General features: G+C 39.2%; 1 protein-coding gene across 1 annotated transcript in view; it reads left to right on the forward strand.

Moving 5' to 3' along the window:
- The window catches only part of CDC40 (cell division cycle 40), a 53,497-nt gene that overhangs the window by 585 nt on the left and 26,897 nt on the right, over positions 1-26,015 (forward strand). The window contains exons 2-6 of the mRNA XM_074948234.1: positions 12,277-12,363; positions 16,290-16,419; positions 22,418-22,501; positions 24,453-24,592; positions 25,446-25,542. Of these exons, the coding sequence (XP_074804335.1) occupies positions 12,277-12,363; positions 16,290-16,419; positions 22,418-22,501; positions 24,453-24,592; positions 25,446-25,542 (538 nt within the window). The remainder of the gene's footprint in view (positions 1-12,276; positions 12,364-16,289; positions 16,420-22,417; positions 22,502-24,452; positions 24,593-25,445; positions 25,543-26,015) is intronic.

The following is a 26,015-nucleotide window of genomic DNA, read 5'->3' on the forward strand; positions in this document are numbered from 1 at the left end:
TCTTTCTCTCCGTTGTCAGCTCTCTTCGGCTACTGCACCGATTTAACCAGGTTAAAGTCTTGGACCTTGTAGCTGATCTTCTAAATTAGGTCTTGAAACAATCAGATCTCCAGTCGGCAAGGGGAGAAGGCACCTAGGGTATGAAATGTGCATACGGAATACTGGGGGAAGCTGGGGAGAGGAGAATCCGCTAGGTCAGAGTATGATATTCTGATGTTAACCTAGCTCTCTGCAGCCAGGCGGGGGAAGGGTGTTTGGGATTAATGTGGTAATGCTGTTCCTGACCCCCTTCCCCTCCCTCTGTGGTGGACTCGGGCTTCCTTGGTTTGGCTAACAGGTGTCTTCAACCCACTACTCAGCTCACCACTCTCTGCCCCCCGCCATGCTTTTGGGGGCGGAGGTGTGATTAACACCAGAGTATGACACACAGACCTTTGGGATGCTGTCCTCCTCTCTGCTCCCTTTCTCCGCCCCCCCCCCCCATGTTTTGTTTACACACTTCAAATTGTAGGCATCTTATACTCTTCGCTAGCTAATTGTTTCAAGCCCTGATTTAGAGGATTGATTATGTGGTTCAAAATCTTAATTTGATACTGGTCCCTGCTGTTTAATCTTTACACTTTTTTTGTTTGTTTTGTTTTGCTGTATCCCTGTTATCCCCAGATAGCAGTAGAATGAAATTGACCTAATTCTTGACACACTAACTGTTGCTATTCACAGCACTGTAAGCAGCAGTGAAGGCTGACCAGTGTTGCATACATTTCACTCTAGTACTTCTTGGTGAAGCTATGAGCAGCATGATTTCATTTTGTAAGCTCAGAAAGACAAGACTGCATTGGTTCACTTTTAGAAAGTTATCTTCAGAACCAAAACGTACAGAAGGTTAGAAACAATTCACTTTTAAATGAAATAATAAATTCTGCAGAAGTTGATGCCATAGTAGCACCATCACAAGCACATGCCCCAGTGAATGCATCATACTCCACAGTGCCAAATAGATGAATGGATTTTTTTTTCCATTCACTGCCTCAAATGAAAGATGGATGTGTTATCACAGCTGCCCGTCTGACACTTATCTGTACATCCCATGATGCTTGGGCACCACCACACACCTTAGAGTTTCTAATCTCTCTGGGATGTTAGTGTACAATTTGACAGTCATATTAGTTAACATCTGTAAAGTGCTTTGACCATGAATGTTAAATAACAAGTAGCAGTGACAATGCATTGAGGCCCATCAGAGCCTTACATAAATTTAAAGGTGATGCCTAGAGTACCAGTCTCAAAAGCTGAACCACTGATGTACTGGTGGACCACTTTCTGCTGGTTGGAGGCTACTACGTTATCAATGTTACAGAGAGTGTGGCTTTTTTAACACTTCGAGGAAAAGATATTTTCTGCAAGAGTCAATATTTAGAGACCTATGAGAAATCCACTCCCTTTATATTATCTTTAAAAAGTGTTTTCATGGAGGCGACTTGTGCTCCAGTCCTCTTGTTGTTGATAATGATGGGGAAAAAAAATGAAATTTTACTCAGCTATCCCAAAACATCGCATTTAGTAGTGAGTAGAATTGTGTTAAATGCGAAAAAGAAGATAGGGCTATGTTATCTGGCAGGCAAGCTATTTTGTTTGTTTAGATTTTACTACTCTACTATAAAAGTGTCTCCACCATGCTCTGGTAACCCTTGACAATTTCTTTAAAATATACTAGCAACTAAACAGACCCATTAGTTACCCCAAAATCAAACTCAAGTGACAACACAAATACAAGAAATTAACACACACGCATTCCATACAGTCCTCACCAGATCCCAAGATTATGAACCCAGGTAACAAAAGGCAGATGCACACCCTCAATTTAAAGCATAGAAATTATCCTTGTCACTTCTTCCAGCTTGCTTCCTACAACCAATCAACATCCCTTTTGTCTTGTCTGGACTAAGTTGTAGCCATCTTGCCCTGGTGCGTGCCTCAACCTTTTCCAGACACCGAGTAATGCCATCAGCAGTTCCAGCCATGCTGATGGAGATATAAAGCTGAGTGTCTTCAGAATATTGAAGACCTTCCGGTCCATGTAAAACTCCTGATAGCCTCATGCATGCATTAAACAAAAGGAGTGACAACATGAAACGTTGCAGAACCGCCCCAGAAGAGTACTTGCATGAGGAGATGCAGGTTTCCTACACCACCTTCTGAGAGTGCCCATCAAAGCGCCACTCGAATAGGCCTGTTCACTCATGCTATGGTTTGCAAAAAAAAAGTCAACATCCAATTATGGTGAACTTTATCAAAGACGGATCACAGATGTAATAATATCAGGATAGATACTTGATCTTCATCTATTGTCAAGAGATTATCCCCCGATACCACCAGAGTTGTCTCTGCTCTACCCAGGTTGGCAACTAGTGTAGAAAAGAACTGAGGCTACTAAACAGTGTTTGAGTTATCTCACCACAACCTTTTCAATAATCTTAACTGAAAATGGAAGACTTAAAATGGCATGATAGCTGGAAAGATTCAGTAACAAGCAGTGATTTTTTTGAGTGCAGGAGGTACTTGTGCTTCTTTCAGTGAAAAGATACCTCCCTCTTTCAAGGATGTATTGATAATTTGTATTAACAATGTACCCAGTTCTTTCCTGCATGCTTTCACCATCCAGGAAGGATGTAGGTTTTAAGCACAAATTGATGGCCAAAGTGCTTCCAAAATCAGAAAGGATTGACCCTGGCCTAACCTCAAGCAGAGAAGATTTAACATTGTGTTCTTTAGCACATATTCTTATCCCATAGAGGCAGACAGTTCTAACCGAATCTGAGCAATTTTATCTGCAAAACAGAACGAAATAGGTCTTGAGCTTATGGTACAATGATTCTTGCATTACTGTGTTGGAGGAGTAGCAAGTTGACTGGGGAAGAAAGTCAAGAAGGTACTGGCCTGCTGACACACAATAGCTGCTTTAGCTGGTGTAGGAAGTGGCTGCAGCAGTATGCTGGCCATGTATTGTGGAGGCAAGCTTGGATGGGAGAAAGAGATGGGAGATCTGGCTCTGTGAAAGGGAAGGGCACTTGGTGAGAACACTGCAGTCCTTTGATCTGACCTGTAGCCATAGAATATCAGGGTTGGAAGGGACCTCAGGAGGTCACCTAGTCCAACCCCCTGCTCAAAGCAGGGCCAATCCCCAATTTTTGCCCCAGATCCCTAAATGCCCCCCTCAAGGATTGAACTCACAACCCTGGGTTTAGCAGGCCAATGCTCAAACCACTGAGCTATCCCTGCTGCTCATGCACCTCTCTAGTGTTTAGTGGGTTGTTGGGACTGAAGAATAAGAAATGAATGGCTTGAGTAGCTGGGTGTCTGGCTTCTGGTTTAATAACTGTTATTGCTTCTTGATTAGTTTAGCTTTGGAATCTTTGTGAAATGGCAAAGACGTCAAACATGCATAGGTATTAAAAGGGGAATATATTCTTAAGTATCTACAATAGCAAAACTTAGTTGCTAGTTCTAGCTTTTTGGTGTTTGTAATTTATCAGACGTCTAGTGCACTAGACACATTCCTTTTTGTATACTTTTATGAATTGCAACAAGTACTGCCCAAAGATGTTACTCCAAGATGCTAGATCTTAGCTGATGTTGAAAGAGGGCAAGGTCTTTGCTTTTGAACTGCATCATGCATCTGCACAGTCCCTTTTGATTTCAAAATGACATTTGCACCTATGCAAATTACACTAATGAATTGTAACTATTATTTGAAATAATAATTCTTGGGGTGTCATCCTTTAGTGTATTTTTAGTAGCTCTTCCACACGCGGCTGACCTCTGTGCTTTGTTACTCTTAGCAAATAGAACTGAAATTGTAATTTAAGTAGCAGTGTGTAAAACACATCCATCTGAGTCTTACGTCTTATTGAAGATTTTTATATAAAAGGAAAAATGGTGGGAGTGTGCACTGACCTCTTAACACCTGACTTTTTCAAGTAATTTTTTGATCTACAGAAATAAAATATACTGTAAAGAAAAGTGGGGTATTAAAGTACTTTATGAAATTTTATATAGGAGTATGAAAAGGTCATTAAAATGTGTAACATAGCAGATATATATTTTTCCATATAAGGGCCCTATTTTTCAGTTATTGTTGAAGTGGGGATACATTTTATTTATCTGGGGAGAGGAAAAGCCAAGAACTTATTTACTGGGCGTGGAACTGACAAGAACCTAGAATTCATTCATTGGTGGGTGCCCAGAAGTTAACTGGGGAAGATGCATATTTCAGAATTGAACAGTGTCACCACTGGTTTTTGTTTTTTTTAAAAGGTGTCGGAGCAAATTGATTGGAGGGAAAAGATGTGGTAATAAAAATCAAATAAGTATGACTTTGAGAGTACAGAGGCATAGTGGCTCATGTACTTTTCATCTGGGTATAAGACTTATTCCTCAGGCTAGTAGATGTTGTGGAAACCGGTCATAATGAATCCTATTAGTATGAAGGTTGAGGCCAACGTGCATTCAAGATCTTTATTGTAGACGCTTTGTGAAAGAAGTTACTTATGTCAGTTGATAAATTTTTATTCTAAAATTCCTCATCTTTACTAAGTAATTTCTTTTTGGTGATCAAAACTGTAGCCACAGGATACAAGACAGAGGGTGAATATCCCAAGTCTCTTACAAACATTCATGTGTTGGTTTCAAATATCCTTAACACGTGGCTTCGTCAGAGTATTCAAACTGATAAAAGGAAATATTTTACATACAGCATGTAATTAGACTGTGGACCTCAATACCCCAGGAAACTGGTGAAGCTGATAATTCAGTTTTGGAAGGGATAGTAAACCTCATGCTTCAGGTTTTAAGACAAACTCTAACTAGCAGAGATTACAGTAAAATTTAATGTAGGGAGCATATCGTCCTGCATCTCTCTCTGTAGTGCTAATTACAGGCGGAGGCAAGATACTGGACTAAATAGATGTTGGGTCTGATTCAGTATGGTAGTTCCTATGTTCTTAAGTCCATGCTGTTTGCTAGTGCAACATTAGTATCAGGAAGAACTGAATCCCAACAGGGTTCCATGTAGTTTATTTCAGGAATTTAAGGTCTGTTTTTCTGGTGCTAACAGTCAGTCTTTGGGGATTATTCAGGTGCGCAGAGAGCATTGCTTCAAAGTAAGAACATGAAACTTAGATGCACATAAGCATTAAATAATGCTGTAGAAACTGATCCCATTTAGAATGTATCTATACAGTTGACTGATGAATGTTCACTTTTCCAATCATTTTAATCTCTTCTGTGTTTAAAATGTAATCCTTGTCCATCTGGAAAAAAATTAGTTTCTTATGTTTGAGGTTTTGACCATCCATATTTGTTCTGCTTTTACTTCCAGTATCCTTCCATCCCGTCCCTCCTTAATGAGCTAGAAAACTGCTACGCATATGTTGTGGGGCTATGCTAAGCTTCGATAGTCATTTTAAGGGATTGTTTATGTGAGGAGGACTTTACTTAATTTTTTTTAAATACAACATTTAAAACAATTCTGGATTTATGAAACACAGAATATCGTGTGGATGGTGGAGACCTAGGTCTTGATCCTGCGGGATGCAGAGCATGCTAGACTAATTCACCAAAGCATTTAGGCACGTTCTTAAAGTTCAGCACATGAGTAGTCCCAGTGAAGTCAGTAGGACTGTTCATGTGGTTAAGTGTTGTTTTGCTAGATTGGGCTAAAGTGCTTCAGAACTTGCAGGGTCAAATCCGTATTGCGTTGGACTTCACTGCAAGTACCATATAAATCTCAGCAGGAAATGTTTAATTTCACTGAACAAGAATGTCATTTAATATTTCTTGCAGGGCTGTTAAGTTTGTGACCCATGGGATAGGGTCTCCATTTACTGCACTTTAATTTTAATAGATAACTAATGCCAATTATAAATCCTGTACAAAGCAGGCTGCCCTTGTTAGCTGCTTGGCTAGTTAGTGCTGAACTATCCTAGTGTCTGAATACTGTGTTTTACTGACCAAACCATACAACAAAAATGTAAAAAGTTATTTAATGTCAGGGTGGATAAAAATCAATGATTTAAAAAAAAAATCAGATTTTTTTTTTAACTCAGATTTTTTTGATAAAATGCTTTTTGAGGAAAAAACCTATCTAAAGATAGTTTTAATTAAGATACATTATAGCTCAAAGATATCTCATCATGGAATAGGCATTATAAATTCTAATTCTATAGTATGGGACAATATATTCATGTAATGTTTAAGAAAAGCTTTGTAAATGAGTTCCAATAGTTCATGGATTAAGGACCCAATCTTATGGGGTTCCAGGGGCTTCTGTTTAGATTATTTAGGTTAATCTTTCTATCTACCAACTAGGGCCGCTGCTTGTTCAGGGAAAGCCTCTGGCAGGCCGGGATGGTTTGTTTACCTGCCATGTCCGCAGTTTCAGCCGATTGTGGCTCCCACTGGCCACGGTTCACTGCTCCCTGCATAACTACCCTGGCCCCGGCCCCGGCCCCGGCCCCATGCCGCGCCACTCCGGGAAGCAGCCGGCACCACATCCCTGCGCAGCCCTTGTGGGAGGAGGGGGCACAGGGCTCTGTGTGTTTCCCTCGCCTGTGGGTACCTCCCCTGAAGCTCCCATTGGCCGCGGTAACCCGTTCCTGGCCAATGGGAGCTTTGGGGGAGGTACCCACAGGCAAGAGCAGCGTGCGGCGCTCTCTTCCCCCCCCGACCCCCACTCCTAGGGGCTTCAGGGATATGGCGTGGCTGCTTCCCGTAGCGGCGTGGAGCCCGCAGCAGTGGTAATCCCATAGGCAGGCTCCAAAGCCCTGAGGGGCCGGATCCGGCCCGCGGGCCTTAGTTTGCCCACCCCTGCTCTAGCCTCACCAGACACCTCTCTTCCCCATTATGGAAGATGGCAATTATACAGGAGTCACGCTGTACATAGAACACAGTCTGTAGAAGGGCTGAGAGAGGAAGCATTGGTGGTGGTCTTAGTCTGACTAACCCTTCATGCCCCTGTTGCTTACTAGTCTCATAGTGGTGCTGTAAAGATTAAAGCATATACAGCACAATATGTTGACAAAATGCCAAATGATATAAGTTTGCGTTGTGTAGCATAAAACTAACACAAGATTTGCATGTTCTAAATTTCAGAGTATACTGTACCAAGAGCATACATTCTGCTGTACCAAGAGTGTATGTGCTAATGTGATCTAGATCTCACTTGCAATAGACCACTAGAAGGAAATAAAGAGAAGTTATAGACACATGTTCAAATTTCTTTATGGGTAGGTAAAAGTGAAATGGACTAAGAGAGAGAAAATCAGGCACACTTAAACAGTGTACTGGCTGGTTATCACTTGGTGCACAAATGTATCATTTGTTTGATGGAATGATGGGTAAAGCCGGAGATGCTGGAATATGGAACTGTAATGAATGCAACATGTGCTTCAGTTTCAAGGACCAGCAGTTTTCACATCCAAAGAATGTACATATCGTGGTATGGGAATGAATTTATTGTATGACTTCCAAATGACTCGGCACTCTTCAGCAAACAGTAAAGTGGAACCAAAATTGCTATAGTCATCCTCCTGAGGATTGTCTTTCATACCACAATCTGTCGTCTATTGTGTTCCATTCTATAGCTGAGAGAAGAACTTAACCGGTAGAAGAAAGGGGATAAAAATAATAGAACTGAAGAATTCTTGGCATTTTATAAGGCTAGCCTTCTTTGAATCTTACAATTTAAAGAATAGCAAGCGGAACTGGCAGCTTAATATCAAGTAATTATAAGTCTACAAATGTCACAGACAAACTGTGAAAGTCTTATCTGATCAGTTTGTTGAATTTTCCTTAGAAATAACATAAATGATCCTAATCTTCATCTAAGAAATAATGAGATGGGATGCTTGTAGTATGCTTGTTGGTCTGTCAACAGAAACTGTTTGGTATGATTTGAGAAGGTTGTAAGAAACTTCTTTAGGTCATGGAGCTGTAAGAGAAAATCCTAATCTCATGTGCAAGTAAGTAATACCATTCAGGGAATTATTTTGGTACAGTTCTATTGTAGTTGCTTTGTTTGTATCTTTGTGTGTGGCTGAATGAATGGATTAGTGTCCATTATACTGTTCCTAGTCAAGAGCATGGGATATGAAACTCAGGCTTGCAAATGTACCGGTAGCTGTTGTCATCCAGGGCCAGTGAATTGGGAAGGTCATGTGATTAAAGGAATGAGGTCAGTCAGTCTGAGTGCAACACTGCCTGCTCAAGTAGGAGCCATGGAATGATTGTGTATGAATTATTTTTATTAGGCAGGTCTAATGAAAGACAGTCTTTCTGTTTGGTCTTACAATTCCGATATTAGGCAGTACAGTAGAAATACTTGCCTGACTAGGAAAATATTTGGATTTTTTTTTTTATTGTACTAGTTATTCTTTAAACAGGTTATTTAAATTGCTTTCATAAACAGATGCTGATTTTTCCCATCTCCCCTCTCTCTCTGATTTAGAGAACTAGATTTTAAACTCTTTAAGCCTTAAATATGTAAACAAATACATTATTGTTGACCTGCCATTAAACTAGCAAGAATAGCTCCTGTGGGCATTACATGCTCGTGAATAGCTAACAGAGTTAAGTAAGTATATACTGTAATATGCTATATTGTTCTTCAGTAGTTTGAAAGAGAAAACTTTGCATACTTCATATCAGATTTTTTTTTAATAAAGGAGAATTAAAATTCTAGTGTATGCTTTTTCTTTCTGTTCTTTTAACTACACCCATTTGATCCTATGGGTGCATATACACTTAGGAGCTTGTGTGCACAAGAAAATTTACCAGCAAAGCTATATCAGAATAATTATCCCACTATAGTTTGCTGGTGTAAATGCATCTGTGTACATTATCCCAGAGTAAAATCACAAAGTAGTGGGAAGAAGTGATTTTGGAGGCAGTCATGGCCATTTAAGGCTTTAGAGCTTTGAAACAGTATCTTAAATTGCACCCATAAACTAATTGGAAGCCAGTGCAGATTCTGCAGCACGGGTGCAATGTTTCATGCTTTAAAAAAAGCATATATCAAGATGGGTATATCCCCTGTCAAACATACCCTCCTCTCCAGTTGAGGGAACTGATGTCAAATCTCTTTCTTTAGGCTGGTTCTCCAGACCTTCCTGTTTAATCTCATCTTGGATTGAGTCAATGCCAGTGTACTCTCATCCAAGCCTATGAGTAAGCTGAGCAAGTGCATCAACCTGGTCAGATGTCCTCTGTGAGTTCAATATGCCACTCATAGTAACATAATTCTAGTTCACGTTAAATAATTTGCAATTTATAAAGGCTAAAGTACATAATTTCTGTTTCTAAATCCAAATCAGGCAAAAGTGAAAAAGTATTCAGAAAGAATAAGATGTTTTGCAAAACCTAAGTACAGTCTATCTTTTGTTGATAATATCCATTTGAAGAACTGTATATGCTCTGATGGAAAATGTGTAAAACTTAAGAGATCTCGATTATTGTAGTTCCACAGGAATCTAGAGGACTAGTGAACAAACAGTTCATTTCTGATTTCCTTACAAAGTAAGCATAATGAAAAGCATTAAAAGTGTAGAGAAGGCTATGTTGTCACTTGGACTTTCTTATCCTTTAGCCCAAGAATCAGAAAGGTAGGATATGTTTACTGGATGATACTCAGTTTATACAAGCATATGCAACTCTCATTGAAGACAATAGTGGCACCTGCTTCTCTCAGTCTTTATGCCAGAGTTGAATTTGACCCATTATAATACATAAGAATGAATTAGTCTTGGTTTACATAGATCCCTGGCCCAGGCAGCTTATCTAATTTTGAGAGAGAAAGGCAAACTGTTAAAAGGATAAAGTAGACATGAGGAGAGTTATGTTCTGAAGTTTCATATCAGAACAATCCACAGAGACAGGTTGTTTTTGTTTTTGTTTTTTTTTTAGCAGAAAGTGCTTCCTATGGCTGGTGATAACCATTTGTGCCAGCCTGTTGACTAGGAAGTCTCACTTGAACAGCAGCTCCATCTAGGGTGTTCACCTCCCACGCAGATGTCCTAAAGACGAGCATGTTGGATCTAGTTCCGAGATATTATGGGGAAATATTACATGCTTTCAGGGTTAGTGGTGATATATTTAAATAGACGGAGGATGAGGCAAAATGAGCAGGTTTCTAGTCAGAGGTGTATATGTGGACTGTGATCTTGATACTAACTGACCTCAACTAATCTGGAAAAATGTGCTGTAATCTGGGGCAAAAATACAGACTGTTGCATTCATTTTCGGCCCAACCAATGGGAGTGAGGGAAGAGGTATGTATATAAAAATATATTTATTTCTGCCTTGAACATGAGAACTATCCCTATGTAGATTTCCAAGGAGAGAAGCCATATTACAGCATGCCTTCAGAGTGGGAGAGAAGGTGCATCAGTAGCAGCACAAGCATGTTCAGCGACGTGTGTGTTCCATATGGTGTCTGCCTTGCATCTTCCCGTTTTCCAGACTCCTGAATGAACACCAGAGTAATCGAAAGCACTGGATGGATAAGTTTCCTAGTCCTATTAGTTACTGGTCTGCCATTTAAGAGGCTGAGGGTTATGGCCTTGGCAAGAATGTCAATAGGGAAGGCTGGTCCAGCAGTCCATTGATAACATAATCCATTATCATACAGGGGTAATGGAGTTCAGTACTTGATTTTGTACCTAGTTTAACAAAAGCTTACAGCTATGGTACATCCTCCTTTGTTTGAAGCATAGCAGCATCCACATGTAATGCTTTCTACCACCTCTGGTTGGAAAGAGACTCTCTCTCATCCTCATGGATGATCATCTGGCCTTGCTTATACATGCCTTTGTCACTTCCTAGCTGGAATGCACCAATGCAGTACACCTGGATATGAAGCCATCAGGCCTTAGAAAACTTTAGCTAGTACAGAAAATAGCAGTGTATCTCCTCAGCAATATGGGCTACCACAAGCTGTGCGGGTCTTGGTCCTTATCTACAGGGTTCTCAATGGCCTTAGTCCAAAATACATAAAAGATCATCTAAAGCTCCAGGATGTGGACCACGGTTAATGACTTTAGTTCTCAGGCACAGTGGAGCATAAGGGAAAGCTTTTCTGTGCAGGAAGACGGAGATTTTGTGTAGGGCAGGTCCCAGATTGTGGAACGAACTCACAGGGGTCAAGGACTATCATAAACCTCTCCACCTTCTGATCCCAGGGCAACACATACTTCTTTTACCTTCCCTTCTTATATATGTGCATATTGCTATGTTTTTAATGTAAGCATACAAATTAAATCTAACACACTACACTGCATACACATTTCCCCTGGGGAGAGGATGAAGAATGAGTCACATGTGAAATATGCTAGGTGTGTTGCTTAATGCATTACTGGAAGGTGCTCAAGTGAGGAGGGTGGTATAAGTACCTGTATAAAATAGAATAACTTCATCCATGTGGGGGAGTGAAAAGATCTCTCTTTAGCCAGCCAGTTGGCTCAAAAGCAATGTTGAATGACTTTGGAGGGAAGATTTTTCAAAAGTGATACATGATTTTTATACCTCAATATATGGATGCCCATCTGAGATGTCAGATTTTTGGAAGATGGGTGTTTAGTGCTGGATGAAAATTGGGCCACTTTAAAGTATATGTTGAGTTGTGCACCAAAATCACTGGTCACTTCATAAAATGTTGGCAGTTGTGATGGAAAAATAGGGGAACACTGTAACTAACAGAGATCCTTGGCACCTGACATCTTTACAAAGACATCTGCATTATGGAGGGAAGAAAGTTTGCATAGGGTTCTATTTATAAGCTGTGTAAGTGAAAGGGAATTAAGAAATGGAGGGAATTCCTAATAACCCTGCATCTACAGAAATATCTTCTAAAAAATTTCCCAAGCTCCTGCTGTTTTGTTTTTCTTATGGTACTTTGCTTTTTCTCCAATAGGTTAATGGGTATATGGGGGGAAAATATTAGAAAGTTGGGTGTTTTGTTTTTTTTAATTGCACTTACAACTTTACCAGTAAAACTGAGCCTTAATTAAAAACTTGTTAAACGTTTGTTCTTCATCTAACTGATACATAAGAATTCTTGCCAAGCTTTTCCTGATTTTTTTTTTCTTCAGAACTAAAAGTAAAGTTATATAGGTATAATTTAAAAAGCATACTGTGCCCCATACAGTCAAATTAGCGTCCGGTATCTTAGATTAGCTATGCACGAGAAGTTTTGGTTACATTTCAATAGCACTTTTGTTGTTTCAGGAAGATGTAGAGACGGGAGTCCACCTCGATCCTGCTATCAAGGAAGTTCAGTACAATCCCACTTATGACACCATGTTTGCACCAGAGGTAAGAACATTTTTATTAAAACCAGAAATGTTAGTCTTCCAAATTAATTGGCATTTCACTGAGGAATGTAAGTAGCTTAAAAGGAATGTGTCGTGTTAAAGTTGTTCTAATGTGAAATTCAGACATTACAATGCCTATCCTCTTCAAATATGAATGTACAGAGTTCCTCAAGTTCTCCTTAGATTCAGGGTTGCCTCAAGCTTCTGGACTTTAAAGTAAAGATAAGAACTTTGGCTAACTCTGAAAGACACCACATAACACAAACAGGTACCCTGAGGATATCATGTACACTTGTAATCTAACTTTAAAATAGTTTAAAGAGAAGAATCATAAGAGGTAGGAAAGGTGGAAATCAAATAATGTGCTGCATTGTGCTGTTAAGAAGCCAGTACAGGAGATTACCTGGCTGAACATCCTGAAGTGTCCTGTGTCTTCTGTTCTTTTGATGTCTACTCGTAATGTTAATCAGCGAGCAGTAGAGATAGTTGCCAGAAGTCGTATAGATCTATAGCTTTTAGAAAATGGGTATAGTTCGGTATAAAACTAAAACCCAGTATTACCAATAGAAACAGTATTCATGTCATGTGATGATAACTCAAGTGTTTTCAATCATTTTTTTTTCTAAATTAATGCAGTATGAGCGTACAAAACTCTTTTGGGCTAAAATTAGCCTTCTTCAAAACAACTTGAACTGTTTTTCTATCTTAACTGTTTTTCAGTAGCCTACAAACTATTTGTCTGAAGGATTGAAAGAGATGGTTTAAGCCTTCAAGTTATGTATAAATCTATAAATTATTTGAAAACTTCTTAGTGTTATCCAGTATAAGAAGATTTAATGACACATTTGGACAAATAGAGGCTGTCTGCAGATTGGAAGACAACTCTGCATAAATTTTGCATCAGTTATGCTTTGTTTAGAAAACTTATTATGCAACCATGTGAGCTAGATGCTATTTTAAACAAAAGCTCGCAATCTGCACTTTAAGTGGGCCAAATAGACAACAGTACTGTCTCAACTTATGGCTGTTGGTTTGCGTAGATGTTTGATTTAAGAAACCCAGGTGGTCTCAAGTGGGACAGGTTCAAGGCTTTGTGATTGGAGCCAGCAAGCACAGCAGTCAGTTAATGTGTGGCACTTGATTTGCACCTATTAATTAAATACTTTCTCTACCTGGTCCATGGTGACTTCAGGAAAAGTTTACTTTATCATCTTGGAAAAGAAAATTAAGGCGGGGGGTGTGAATTACTAGTGGAGTCCCTGAGACTGGAGAGATACAGAGTTCTCTTACCTTCCTGTAATTATAGACAGAATGGAGCTATAGGCATCTAACAAGAATTTTAGAAAGACAGGAAATTTAAAATGGAATATCACAGTGAAAATAATCATTCAGTGTTAACTCCTGTCTCATGTTGAGACTAAGAGCATTATAGGGAGGTAAACTGAGAACACAGTACGGTTCTTTACACGGCATATTGTCGACTTGAGGGAACCACTGCTACAGGAGATCAAGCCTAAGGGGCTGATCCTGGGCTGCATTCAGCATGTGTAAATCCTGTTGAGTACATTTGGTGCTGCGTATATGAAACACATCTCTGAATCTGATCAAAATATTATGGCTACATCCTTTCTTCTTCAAAGGACAGGATAATTTTATGACTAGTAATAATCAAGATAAGATAAGGGTAATCAAATCTTATGCTTCAGTGCTTAAAATCTCATTGCCACGGGTTAGGAAAGAATTTTTTTTTTCCTATGTAATTATTGTGGAATTGGCTGGTGAGTTATGATTGTTTTTTCTTTTCATTGAAGCATCAGCTGTTGGGTATTGCTGGAGACAATATAACATACAAACTGGATTCATGGCCTGATCTAGTATGGGCAAGCAAGTACAGAATCAGAAATGGTTCTGTTGATCTATACTTGAATTCTGCACTAAAAGCTTTTATTGGTGTATGACTGGGAATTGAATATACAAAAAAAAATCTAATGGATTAAATGATTCTCTCTCCTTCTGAAATTCATAAGAAAAAAATGAGGAAAAATAGGTTTTAAGTAAGAGGAGAGAATAGGAAACTTTCTTCAAAGAAGAGGAGGGTTGGTTAATTCTATTATCTGCAGTCTAAAATGTGTCAAATTATTACACTTGAAAACAATTTAATCTTGAGATTGGTATTCAGCACAGGAAAGCACCTTGGGGAATAAGCAACACGTATAAAAGGTAATATACTTAGCTTTAATACATACAGCTGTCATAGTCTTGAAATCACAACTGCTCAGAGCTGGAAGTTGTTGTTTTTTGGGGGTTTTTTGCAAAGTTTGAGCCAATTTTGGTATGTATAGCTAATAAGTAGCACAGTCTGTGTTCTCCGAGATAAAATGAAGCAGAATTAAAAAGGGTTTATCAACTGTTCTGAGGCAAGAATATGCAGCCTCTGTAAGATATAATAGTTTAGTGTCTTAAACGTTACAACCATAGAGTTTCTCGTTTAATCGACGAATAACAGTAAACCTGTAGCATCACTTTTAGTGGTCAATTTTACATTAAAAAATTGTGTGAGAGGTTGCTTTGGTAAATACAGATAAAATATTCAGTTTCTTATTTTTCCTTGGGAATTGGGGAGGAGTGAATAACATGTGAACGGAACATTCATGTGCTATGAGCGTGACATGTTACAGTTCTGGGAGACAGCTCTGCACTATTTCAGTACTGGTTGTCTTGCCATGCATGGGGAATACTTAACCTGTACTCATATGTAAGTATCTAGTTGAGCCTTACCTGTGTTTCGTTCTGTTTGCCCAGTTCAGAATGGCCTTGTTTATTGGACACAACACAGATGTGTGTGCATACACACACTTCTGTCCTTTATGTGTACCATTGCCTTCTCCTGGATGGAATGTCAGACCTCCTCAAGTGTGTGATCATAGTCCTCAAATGGCTGCAATCTTCAGAGATTACAAAAACATGTACTATTATGCAAACATTCATGTGTCACTGCTTATCAATGTTGGTAGTTATTTTTACTCTGACGGTGGCTAAATTCCCTTCCTTTGTGCTCCACCACGGTGGCGCTCAACTCAAATATTCTGTTCTCCATATTTTGAGAGAGCCCATTGACTTAAATGGAAATCCATTCAGATAGGGCAGAATATACAAATCAAGATCTGCCATGCAGCTCTAAAGAAACTTCTGCTCTTGTATTTCAGCTCTTCCAGCCCAACTCATCACTGCTGTAACTAGACACTATATCCAATTCTGTAAACTCTCCTATGTAACTCTCTGTGAAGCATGTGGATACTTCATGTAACCAATATACAAATATAAAATTGTATAGTACTGCACTTTCTTTAGAAAACAGGTGTGTGTTTGTGTATGAATTGTCTATATTCTGTAGTTGTGCAGCTGATCCTGCTGAAATATTATTACATTTTTTCTTTAAGTGATAAAGATTTTACAAGGCAATTTCCATATTGCTACAACAGTTCTCTAGGGCTTGACTTTCAAAAAGGATAATACCATGTGGTTTTAGCTTCCCCTTCCCCCCTTTCCTGTTGTCTTCTGTATGTTTGCCTTATTTACCTGTTTAATGGGAGTTTTGCGTGTGGAGTAATTTTTTTTTATTGAATTGTCCTTGCCAACAGTGCTGTGGGCAAGAAGCTTCACCGTGAAAATTACTTAATGCATAAAGAAACTCCTATTCTAATTGGTATATAATATAATGTACAAATATTATTCTGACATATATTCAGTTACAGTAGCCATAAAGGGAAAGTAAGCTAAAGCCACTACATACTGCCCTTCTTGAAAGTCACACAGTTCGTTCCCTATAGAACATTATAGATGATTACAAAATACTTACCAAGAAACTAATTCCTTCTAGAATAGTGTACAACCTTTAAATACTTTCTTTTAATTTTGTTGTTGCAGTTTGGGCCAGAAAACCCGTTTAGGACTCAGCAGATGGCTGCACCTAGGAATATGCTTTCTGGATATGCAGAACCAACACACATCAATGATTTCATGTTTGAACAACAGAGAAGAACATTTGCAACTTATGGTAAGACCTGCAACTCCTTATATTTAACCTTTGAGGCTGTTCTTTGTCTTATACTGTCACATGTGTGGCTGGGCCTGTAACAGACTTGCCAAATAATATTAAATGAGAATCTTCACAGTTATAGATCATGGCATTTATTTTGGAAATGTTATTCAGGAATTCCTCTGAAACGTTAATCAAATGCAAGACCTCCTACTGAACCATTTTAATTAAAACCTCCATTAGTTGTGGTTATGTAGAAGATGGGAAATTACAATTTTACATTTTAACAAATAGACAAAAAATTATAAGCCTATTGTGGGTAGGTTCTGTCATAGCTACATTTTGTTAGAATCATATCTGAAAGTTAAAAAGGCTACTTACCATAGCAACTGGTTCTTCATGATGGTTGCATATATGGATCCACACTTCCCACCCACCTTCCCCACTTCTTCAGTATTTTGTTCATGATTTCTGAATGAATGGAAGGACATGGATGGGTGGTTGGTGCCAACACCCTTTTTTTAAGTTTTCTGTCTCAGCGGTGTGAGGGTGTATGGCCTCCTAGAGGATGCTTGCGAGAAGCTTTGAGCTCTTGTTAAAGACACTCATCTCCTTATGCATGTGGATCCATATGGGCAATTGCCATAGTAACCAATTACTTCATCTCAAAGACCTTTTTTTAACTTTCAAATAGCTACATTGTGAAAAAGCATAAAGCTTGTTTTAATCCTGTTCAGATTGAAACAGTGCAATAGAAAATGTACAGTATGTAAAAGCAAGTGGATTTCTGAGCTTTTTCAGTACAAAGAATGTGCTGTGTGTTTACATGAAATTTTAACAAGTTTTCTTATACATTTCAGCATACAAGGCTTTTATTTTTTCACTTAACATTTGTTTATAGTTATTAAAAACTTATCAGTTTTTAAAATACAAAGTTTAATTTGGCATGCTTCTGGCCATGTCAACACTAGAGAGCTTACAGTGGCACTGCTCTAGCGATGCAGCTGTGCTGCTGTGCGATCTCTCATGTAGCTGCTTTATGCTGATGGAAGAGAGCTCTCCCGTCAACCTAAGTAATCAACCCCCAACGAACGGCTCTGTCGGCGGGAGAAGCTCTCTCACCGAGGTAGCGCTGTGCACACTAGTGCTTATGCTGGCGTAAGTTATGTTGCGCAGCAGGGTGGAGTATTCACACCCTTGAGTGACATAAGGGTTAGTGTAGACATAGCCTCTTTCTGATGAAGTATGAGAGTTTGAAGAGCATAAATTATCCACCAGGCAGGTTCTGAAATTTCCACACAAATTATTAAATAATATATAATATTCAGTCCACTGCTGTTTTAAAAGACCTCTGTATGCAGATTTCTCTCTAAATTAAACTGTTATTAAGGCCATGGTCCAGCAATTGATTGCTTGGCACAACAGTCTGCCCACATGCTGAGCCCCATTGACTTCACTGGGGCACTGTGGCCATACAGCAATCTACTTGTGTGCTATCAGTTGCAGGATTGGAACATCAAGGCTTAAATTATGAAAACTAGAGTCAGTGTGAGCCATAAAGAACAGGAGGACTTGTGGCACCTTAGAGACTAACCAATTTATTTGAGCATGAGCTTTTGTGAGCTACAGCTCACTTCATCGGATGCATACTGTGGAAACTGCAGAAGACATTTATGCACAGAGACCATGAAACAATACCTCCTCCCACCCCACTCTCCTGCTGGTAATAGCTTATCTAAAGTGATCATCAAGTTGGGCCATTTCCAGCACAAATCCAGGTTTTCTCACCCTCCCTCCCCCCTCCCCAAACTCACTCTCCTGCTGATAATAGCCCATCCAAAGTGACCACTCTCTTCACAATGTGTATGATAATTAAGGTGGGCCATGTTTACCCAGAAAATCGTGAGGATAAAGTATCAAATTTTAAGTAATTCTTTCAACTGTCATAAATTACCATTTAATGTGTATATCTTCAAATTTTCTTTTTCAGTTTCCTCTTTGGTTTGTTGCTTGTTTCCATATGCACTAGCTACCATTAGTACTATTTTATAAGTGTGATGCTAATTGGGTATGTCTACACTGTGATTCGGTATGTCTACACCTGCAGCACCGAGTCTGAGCCCATGTCAGCTGACTCAGGCTCACGGGGCTCGGGTTGCGGAGCTATACAACTGCAATGTCAACATTTGCGCTTGGGCTGGACCCCAGGCTCTAAGGCCCTTCCCCCTTACAGAGACTCAGAGCCCAGGCTCCAGTCCACGCCCTAACGTCTAGACATACTGCAGTTTTATAGCCACACAGCCCCGAGCCCCATGAGCCTGAGTCAGCTTGCCATAGGTCTTCTATTGCAGTGTAGACATACCTATTTTTAGGAGTAACAGAAAATAGTGGCAACCTTGTCCATAGGAGCTTTGTACTGTTCTGGGGTTGGTTCCATAGGTGTAGGTCTTCTGGAAATGACGGAAGTGGAGCAGCAAAAAAGCTGTGCTAGACTTGGTAAATCAGCAGAACCAGCACGGAAGCATTAGAAGGTTCAATTAGGAGGAGCAGTAAATGAGAATTGTGATTTCTCAGCATATTAGCAAGTTTGTTATGAATTACCTGAAAACATACCAGAATTCTTGAAATGTGTTGCTAAAGTCTCATCGTGCTATTGTCCATAGAAAACTTTATCTTTTAAAAATTGCCTTTCAGTTTTGGGAAGGGAAGATAAAAATTTCTCATGGTAAATTGGATTAGTAGAGGAGCAGAAGTGTGTAGTTGTCTCTGTATAAATCTAGGTGGGAAGCAATGTTGCTGACTGATTCTGCTTCAGCATACTGGAAGAATCAGTAAAGTAACCCTGCTTCAAAGTTGCAGGTTTCAAAGGCCTCCAACCTCAGCTGTTAGGGCCCATTTTATTCAATTGTCATTTGTTTAACCAGTGACTTGTCTCTAGAAATGCAAATTAAATATATTGTAAGATAGAGGGCCTTGTAGGTGAAATACTTTTGTAAAAGGAAGCAAGGGAATTGGTGAGGGATTTCTGTGCCTTCCATTTAATCTATTTACTATACTTAGAATTACAATCTTGTTTTATGTGTAATTCTTTAAAATTGAATACTCAGTCAGCTAAAACCCTGTTTACTATATTGCTTGGCAAACAAAACAAGTAGTTTTGTGGCTCAGAATATTTTCAGTCTACTTTTCTTAAGATAAGTACTTAACTTTCCTGTCAGCAATATTCTTTCTGTTCCCACTCTTGGAAGGGACAGGGGCATACTTCTTATACCAGGGGTGGGCAAACTATGGGCTGCGGGCCACATCCAGACCACCAGCCGATTGAATCTGGCCCTCGAACTCCTGCAGGGGAGCGGGGTCTGGGGTTTGCCCCGCTCCCACACTCCAGCCGAGGAGCGGGGCCAGCAGCTGCTCCACGCATGCGTACTGCGGCTCCCGGAAGCAGTGGAATGTCCCCCCTTCGGCTTCTACGTTTAAGGGAAGCCAGGGGGTCTCCGCACTGACCCTTCTGCAAGTGCTGTCCCTGCAGCTCCCATTGGTCGCAGTTCCCAGCCAATGGGAGCTGTGGGGGCAGCACCTGCAGACAGGGCAGCTTGATATTAAAATGAATATGACTTATTTGACGTAGCTTCTTGTTCTCTTTGGCACTAAATAAGTTGCTTCAGAGAACCAGGTCTAAGTGGCTAGTTGTTAGACATCTGAATCACTTATTTTCATAAATGTAGTTTGATGCCTATATTTTCAGAAGTGACTAGTGATCTTGGAGGCCTCAGATTTTTGGGTGGCCAACTTGAGATGCCTGAAAGGGGCCTGTTTTTCAGAAAGTGTTGTGTATGTAAAGTCTAAAGGACAAGCAAGACTTCTACATATGTTCACTAAGCGCTGTTGCTCAGATCCAGCACCAAACAGGAGTAAGATTTGGCTAGTAATTTTTACAGGGCCCAAGAGTATGAGAAAGTAAGTGTTTCTATCAGTGTGTGCACATAACACTTATTGGAAGTATATTATCCTTGCATTCAAGTGTCACTGTCAAAGTACAGGTCACTTTGTCTGGCCTGTCAATTGCCAATTCCGCTAGGGTTGTTTCAAGTTTCAGTATACAGATCCTTGGAGTTTCATTCTACAAGAGTGATGTAATCTTCTATGAGTGCATCTTTAAAGAGATTTATTTACCTGTAATTGTTCTGTTATGTGCATTAGGCTTGTTTGTGCTTATTTACCCCCAACTTTTTTCAGATATAAGGTGGAGTGGAATTGTGCCTTTCCAATCAACGTCAACATAAAATCTTGATGTCTCTAGTTTTAATGGCAACTGAAGGAAAGATGAGTGTCAGGGCAGGTCATGTAAATGCCTAGCACGCCAGCTCAGTAGGAGAAAAGGATGCTTTCCGTTGAAGCTGCATTTGGAAGTCTGTCAGACTTCCCACTGTAAAGTAGAAAAGCTTTTCTATAAGAAAAGACACTGAACCAAAGTCAACCTTGCTTGTAAGTAGGCATGGCTCCCACTGAAGCCTGAATTTGTCTCAGTTGCTCCTTTCAGTGGCTTGCTGTCCCTCCTTCCCACTCCTGAGCAAATGAGTCCCAGAGATGGTGTAAATACAGCTCGAGGACAAATAAACCACTGCATTGATTTTGACATCTATCCAAAGTAGAATCTCTGCTTTAATAACAGAAACCTTATAGCTTAGAGGAGCCCATTAGATGACTGGCTCAGTAACAGCAGGCAGTTGTCCTGTAAATCTAATTGGCAATGTCTGTTCAGCTTGATTGTGTCGAACACATGATACTATAACATTTAGATAATCTGTATAACAACTTGGAATAATTTTTACTAAATTATTACACAGGCATGATGGAGCTTCATATTTTATCACAAAGGGATTTATTTATATTTCACTTTCCTATAAAATGCACGTAGACCACCTGGAGGTGTAGAGTGCTCTGTAGGGTCAGATCAGAGTTAAAGCACCAAAGCACAAATCTTGATTCCAAAGGCAGATCCGCTGCTTTGCTCTGCTCTTCTGCCGACTCATCTAGACATTTCAAGAACAATTGACTCTTTCAGTATTTAAAAAAAAAAAAAAAAAAAAAGGCAGACTGGGAGTGTTGCTGATCCAGTGCACTTTCCCTAAGAGAAGGGGGGAATAATTGTGCTGGTGCAGGGATATCCATGGAGAGAGACTAGTGTCATGGTTCTTCTGTGTGGATCCACAAAATGTCAAGTCCTGTGGTAGTGCTGTGTCGTGGTGTTTGCACTAGCATTTATCTGCGGATTTTGTTGGTCATCTTCAGTTTCTTGATTTAATTATCTGAATTCTGAGGTCTTATGTGAGTCTTCAAAGGACACTGTCCCATTCAAATATTTAATTAAAATTAATTATATGTCCACAAGGGTGCAGTCTTTCTCAGAAAAAATGACATTAGTGATAGTAAATATTCTGTGCACCTGTTCCATAGAAACTAGATTTAATTATTTATCTTTACTATAACATTAAAGGTTGTGCCATCTACTTGTGTTCTTCCCACCACAGTCCCAGTTATTTAATGCAATATGTGCTGTCATGTTGCATTTCTTAGAATGTGCGTTCTGTATCAGTGCAGAATGGTACAAATTTAGAAATTAATTTGCTGCTGTAACAGTTCAGTTTAAGGGCTGTTCCTGAGGGTAGCACTCAGTACTTTAGCATATGGCCGATTTCAATAACTTGACCAGTGACTGCTTCAAATTGTAAGAGGTTTGAGTGCTCTGGAAGCAGCACGCTCAGACTCTAGTGGGAAGCAAACACCAGGCAATGCTCTGCAGTAAATCCAATAGCTAGGCTGGGAGAAAAGTTGATGGACTTCAGAGCATATCTTATCCAGTCCCTCGTGGCTTAGGAAGATATCTTAAATATAGGGCTTTGAGGAAGATATATTGGGGCAAAGAGAACTGAGAACCAAGAGGAGAATCAGTCACTGAGAACATATGCAGAGCAAAAATTTCAGCTAACAACTGGTATTTTTGCTTTTATTATAGGTTATGCATTAGATCCCTCTCTAGATACTCAGGACGTTGCTACTAAATACATTGGTTCTGTAGAAGAAGCTGAAAAGAATCAAGGTAAGTAATGTCAAATTGGATATAAAACCATTTGGTTTTAATGGCAATCTGTTCTGTTGTGTTTCAGTTTTATAGAAAACAGGCTATCATGAAATGCTAGGAAATATTAACAAAGGTTTGTGATGTGTCAAGAGAGATGCTCCTTAGACCAGAAGTCTAGGATGAAATTTTTTCTTTTCTTTTTTTTTTTTTTAAACTCAATAATGAACGGTAGTTTCCCTTCCATGGTCAGGTTAAGAATAGTTTGGGGGGCAGGGGGTGTTTCTCATTGTTTTGGTTTTTTGTTTTTTCCTAGAATGTGAATCTTTTTTAATAGTCGTCTGATTTTTTCTAACATCAGATTTCAGATTATGATTTCACATTAGAGGAGAACATTTTTTTCATATACAAATAGACTTCACAGGTGTGTATTTTTGGAGTTCAGTTGAGCTGTGGTGTCATCCTTATTCCATCATGCTCTGAGCTAAAATTGTATTTTCCCTGCATTGCAATAGCTTCTTTAAGTAGGTTAATCAGCTGTATCATAATACTCAGTGTTACGGGGTAAGCAGATAAATGATGTATACACCAATTTACCTTAACACTTCTGTTCGCAACTTTGTGTTATCAATAGTTAGCAAAATGGAGCTGTTCTCCCCTGACCCCCAAAAAGAAAAACTACTGAAAGGTAGCCCAGTGGCAGGATTTTCGTCCGGAGGCAGAAGGGCCTGTAATTACTACTTTGATGTAACATATTAAATGTTTTTAATTCTAGTAAAGTGGTTTCTTTACATTTGAAATTATGCTCATGTAAACACCTTCTCACAAGTAGTAACATCTTACCCCATATAGCCTGAAATTTGTTCCTATGTTTAATTAATACATACTGCTGTAGCTTGTTCAGTACGTTATTTTCAAATGTTTTTAAAAGGCGTTAACTTCACTTTCTCCTTTAAAATTGAAGTTGAGGATATTAGAGTTCCTTTCACATAACAATTCCACTGGGGAGAGAGGCAGTCAAGATGAAAGTTGTTTTAAAATTAAACTTAACCTGTTACTAATAACATCTGTAGTTAATTTAAAGTTTTTAAAAACTCTAATTTTATTTATAAGGTGTACTGTTTGTTTGCTTTGACATTATACTGGCTCTTTCCCTTTTTACAGGCAGTGTCACTTTCTGATTCATATGCAGTAAATGTTTACGATTTCTGAGTGTATACATTATTTTAAAAATCACTAATATATATCATGATATGAAGGGTTTTGTACAACTTAATGCAAAATCTAAACTTTAATGTCTAAAACTCACTGTCACTTCGATTTCCCTCAGTATTTTTCTTAATGTTTGTATATTGCAATGTTGAAATTCTGAAAACACAAACTTTACTTTGTAAATGTAAAGAGCATAGCACTCATGGTAGGTTAGTGCATGTGTGCAGCTCTTGTGTGAGACTTGAAAGATGCATGGGATGAAGGGAGGGTGGGCAGATGATTGGGGATTCTAATTATTTCTCTAGCGACTGATCTTGGGGAAAAAAAATCTGGTGGTGGAATAGGGAAGCTTAGTTTTCAGGAAAGTCAAGATGTCTGGACTCAATTGTTTTCCAAACTTTACAGAGTACAAAGCGTGAAACAATTAAAAATGCCTAGTCACTGTGTTCATATGGCTACAAAAGAGTAATGATAAATATATTTTTGTGGACTTCACATGTATTTTGACTCCTGCATGATTAAGTAACTTATAACAGCCATCCATCATACCTAGAATCTTACAGCCTACCCATCTTCTCGTTACTTTGGATTAAATTAGCTACATTCATAAGTAGATAAGTAAAGCAGCATTGTGATCCAGAAGAGCTCTTCCCTTCTGTTATCACTTGGTGTTTCTATACTGAAAATACAGTGACTTGTGTTCTTGAAGTTAAAAGTTGCATAAACGTCAGTGTGTATAGTGTTATGTTTCTTCCTGTAGGTTTAACAGTATTTGAAACAGGACAAAAGAAAATAGAAAAAAGGAAGAAATTCAAAGAGAATGATGCATCTAATATTGATGGCTTCCTGGGACCATGGGCAAAATATGTGGATGAGAAAGAAGTAGCCAAACCCTCAGAAGTAAGCGTTTTTTTAAAGTTTATTGGGTAAGAATCGTTAGCAACACAGTGGCATACCATGGCAGAGACCAAGGTATGGAAGAAATCTTGTGACTTCACCGGTATAGGCCAGTGGAGACCAAATGTACTGTGGCAATGATACATTTGAAGGTAGTGCTTTAAGTGCTGTGTGTTTGAAAATTTGGACAGTGGCTTTAGAAGAGATTTTGTATCTTACTTTGTTGGCCTGAGGGTAGCTGCTGTATGATAACAGAAGCAGCTAGGTGAAAAGAATAGTCAAGAAATACTCTTTAGTAGGAAAAAAGACAAGGCTTGCCTCCTTTTAGTCATTGACACTTAGGGCTTGTCCACACATACAGTGCTACAGTGGCACGTCTGGTGAAGATGCTCTATGCCAATGGGAGAGAGCACTCCTGTCACTATAATAAAACCATCTCTGTGAGAGGAGGTAGCTATGTTGGGGAAGCTCTCCCACTGACACAGCACTGTCCACACCAGCACTTATGTCAGTGTAACTTATATCACTCAGGGGAGTGGTTTATTCACACCCCTGAGTGACATAAATTATGCTGATATAAGCTGTAGTGTAGACATAGCCTTTGCTATAGCCTGTAAGCCTGAGTAGAATGAATTGTTTTAAAATTCTTTCTAGAGTGTGTATACCTTTCTAAGCTGTTCTGGCTTTGGTTAAAATTTTTCTTTTTTAATTGCTTTTTTCCTATACCGAAAATATTTCAAATATTCATATTTAACAAATACATTAATTCTAGTAAATAATGTTTCAGTTTTGTCTTTTTGTCTTCAGCTTCAGGGTAACTTTTTTAAAAAGTCAAGACCATATTTTGTTTTTCTAGGAAGAGCAGAAAGAGTTGGATGAAATAACAGCAAAGAGGCAGAAGAAAGGCAAACATGAAGATGATAAACCTGGAGAGGAGAAGACTATCTTACATGGTAATGCCATTTTAGTCTGCTTTAATTTCTGTTACGTTCATAATCAAGGATAATATCATGTAACTTCGTGTCAGCTATACTGGTAGCTATACCATGTGAATCCCATTAGCTCCCATATAGAACTGTAAAAGGAGTTAGATTCCACCTGTAGGCTGTGTCTACACTACAGACTTTTGAAGAGCTGTGAGATCTGACCAGTGTATCTGTGCTGACAGAAGCTCATAGTATGGATGCAGATATACCAGCAAATTTGCATTGTTACAGGTATAGCCTTTGACTTTCATGGGGGGTAGGGAGGGAGACAGTTTTACCTGTACCAAGAGCAGTTGTGCTGGTATAGCTGCATCCATGACAGGACCTATTCTGTACTGGTAAAGCATCCCTAGTATAGACAAAGCCTAAGACAGAGGAACTAGGAGCAGGGGGACAGAGAAGTCCTGCAGGGAACAGCCATATTCATGACCAGGCTTAAC

This window comes from Natator depressus, chromosome 3 (genome assembly GCF_965152275.1).
Source record: "Natator depressus isolate rNatDep1 chromosome 3, rNatDep2.hap1, whole genome shotgun sequence".
In the NCBI taxonomy this organism is placed as follows: Eukaryota; Metazoa; Chordata; order Testudines; family Cheloniidae; genus Natator; species Natator depressus.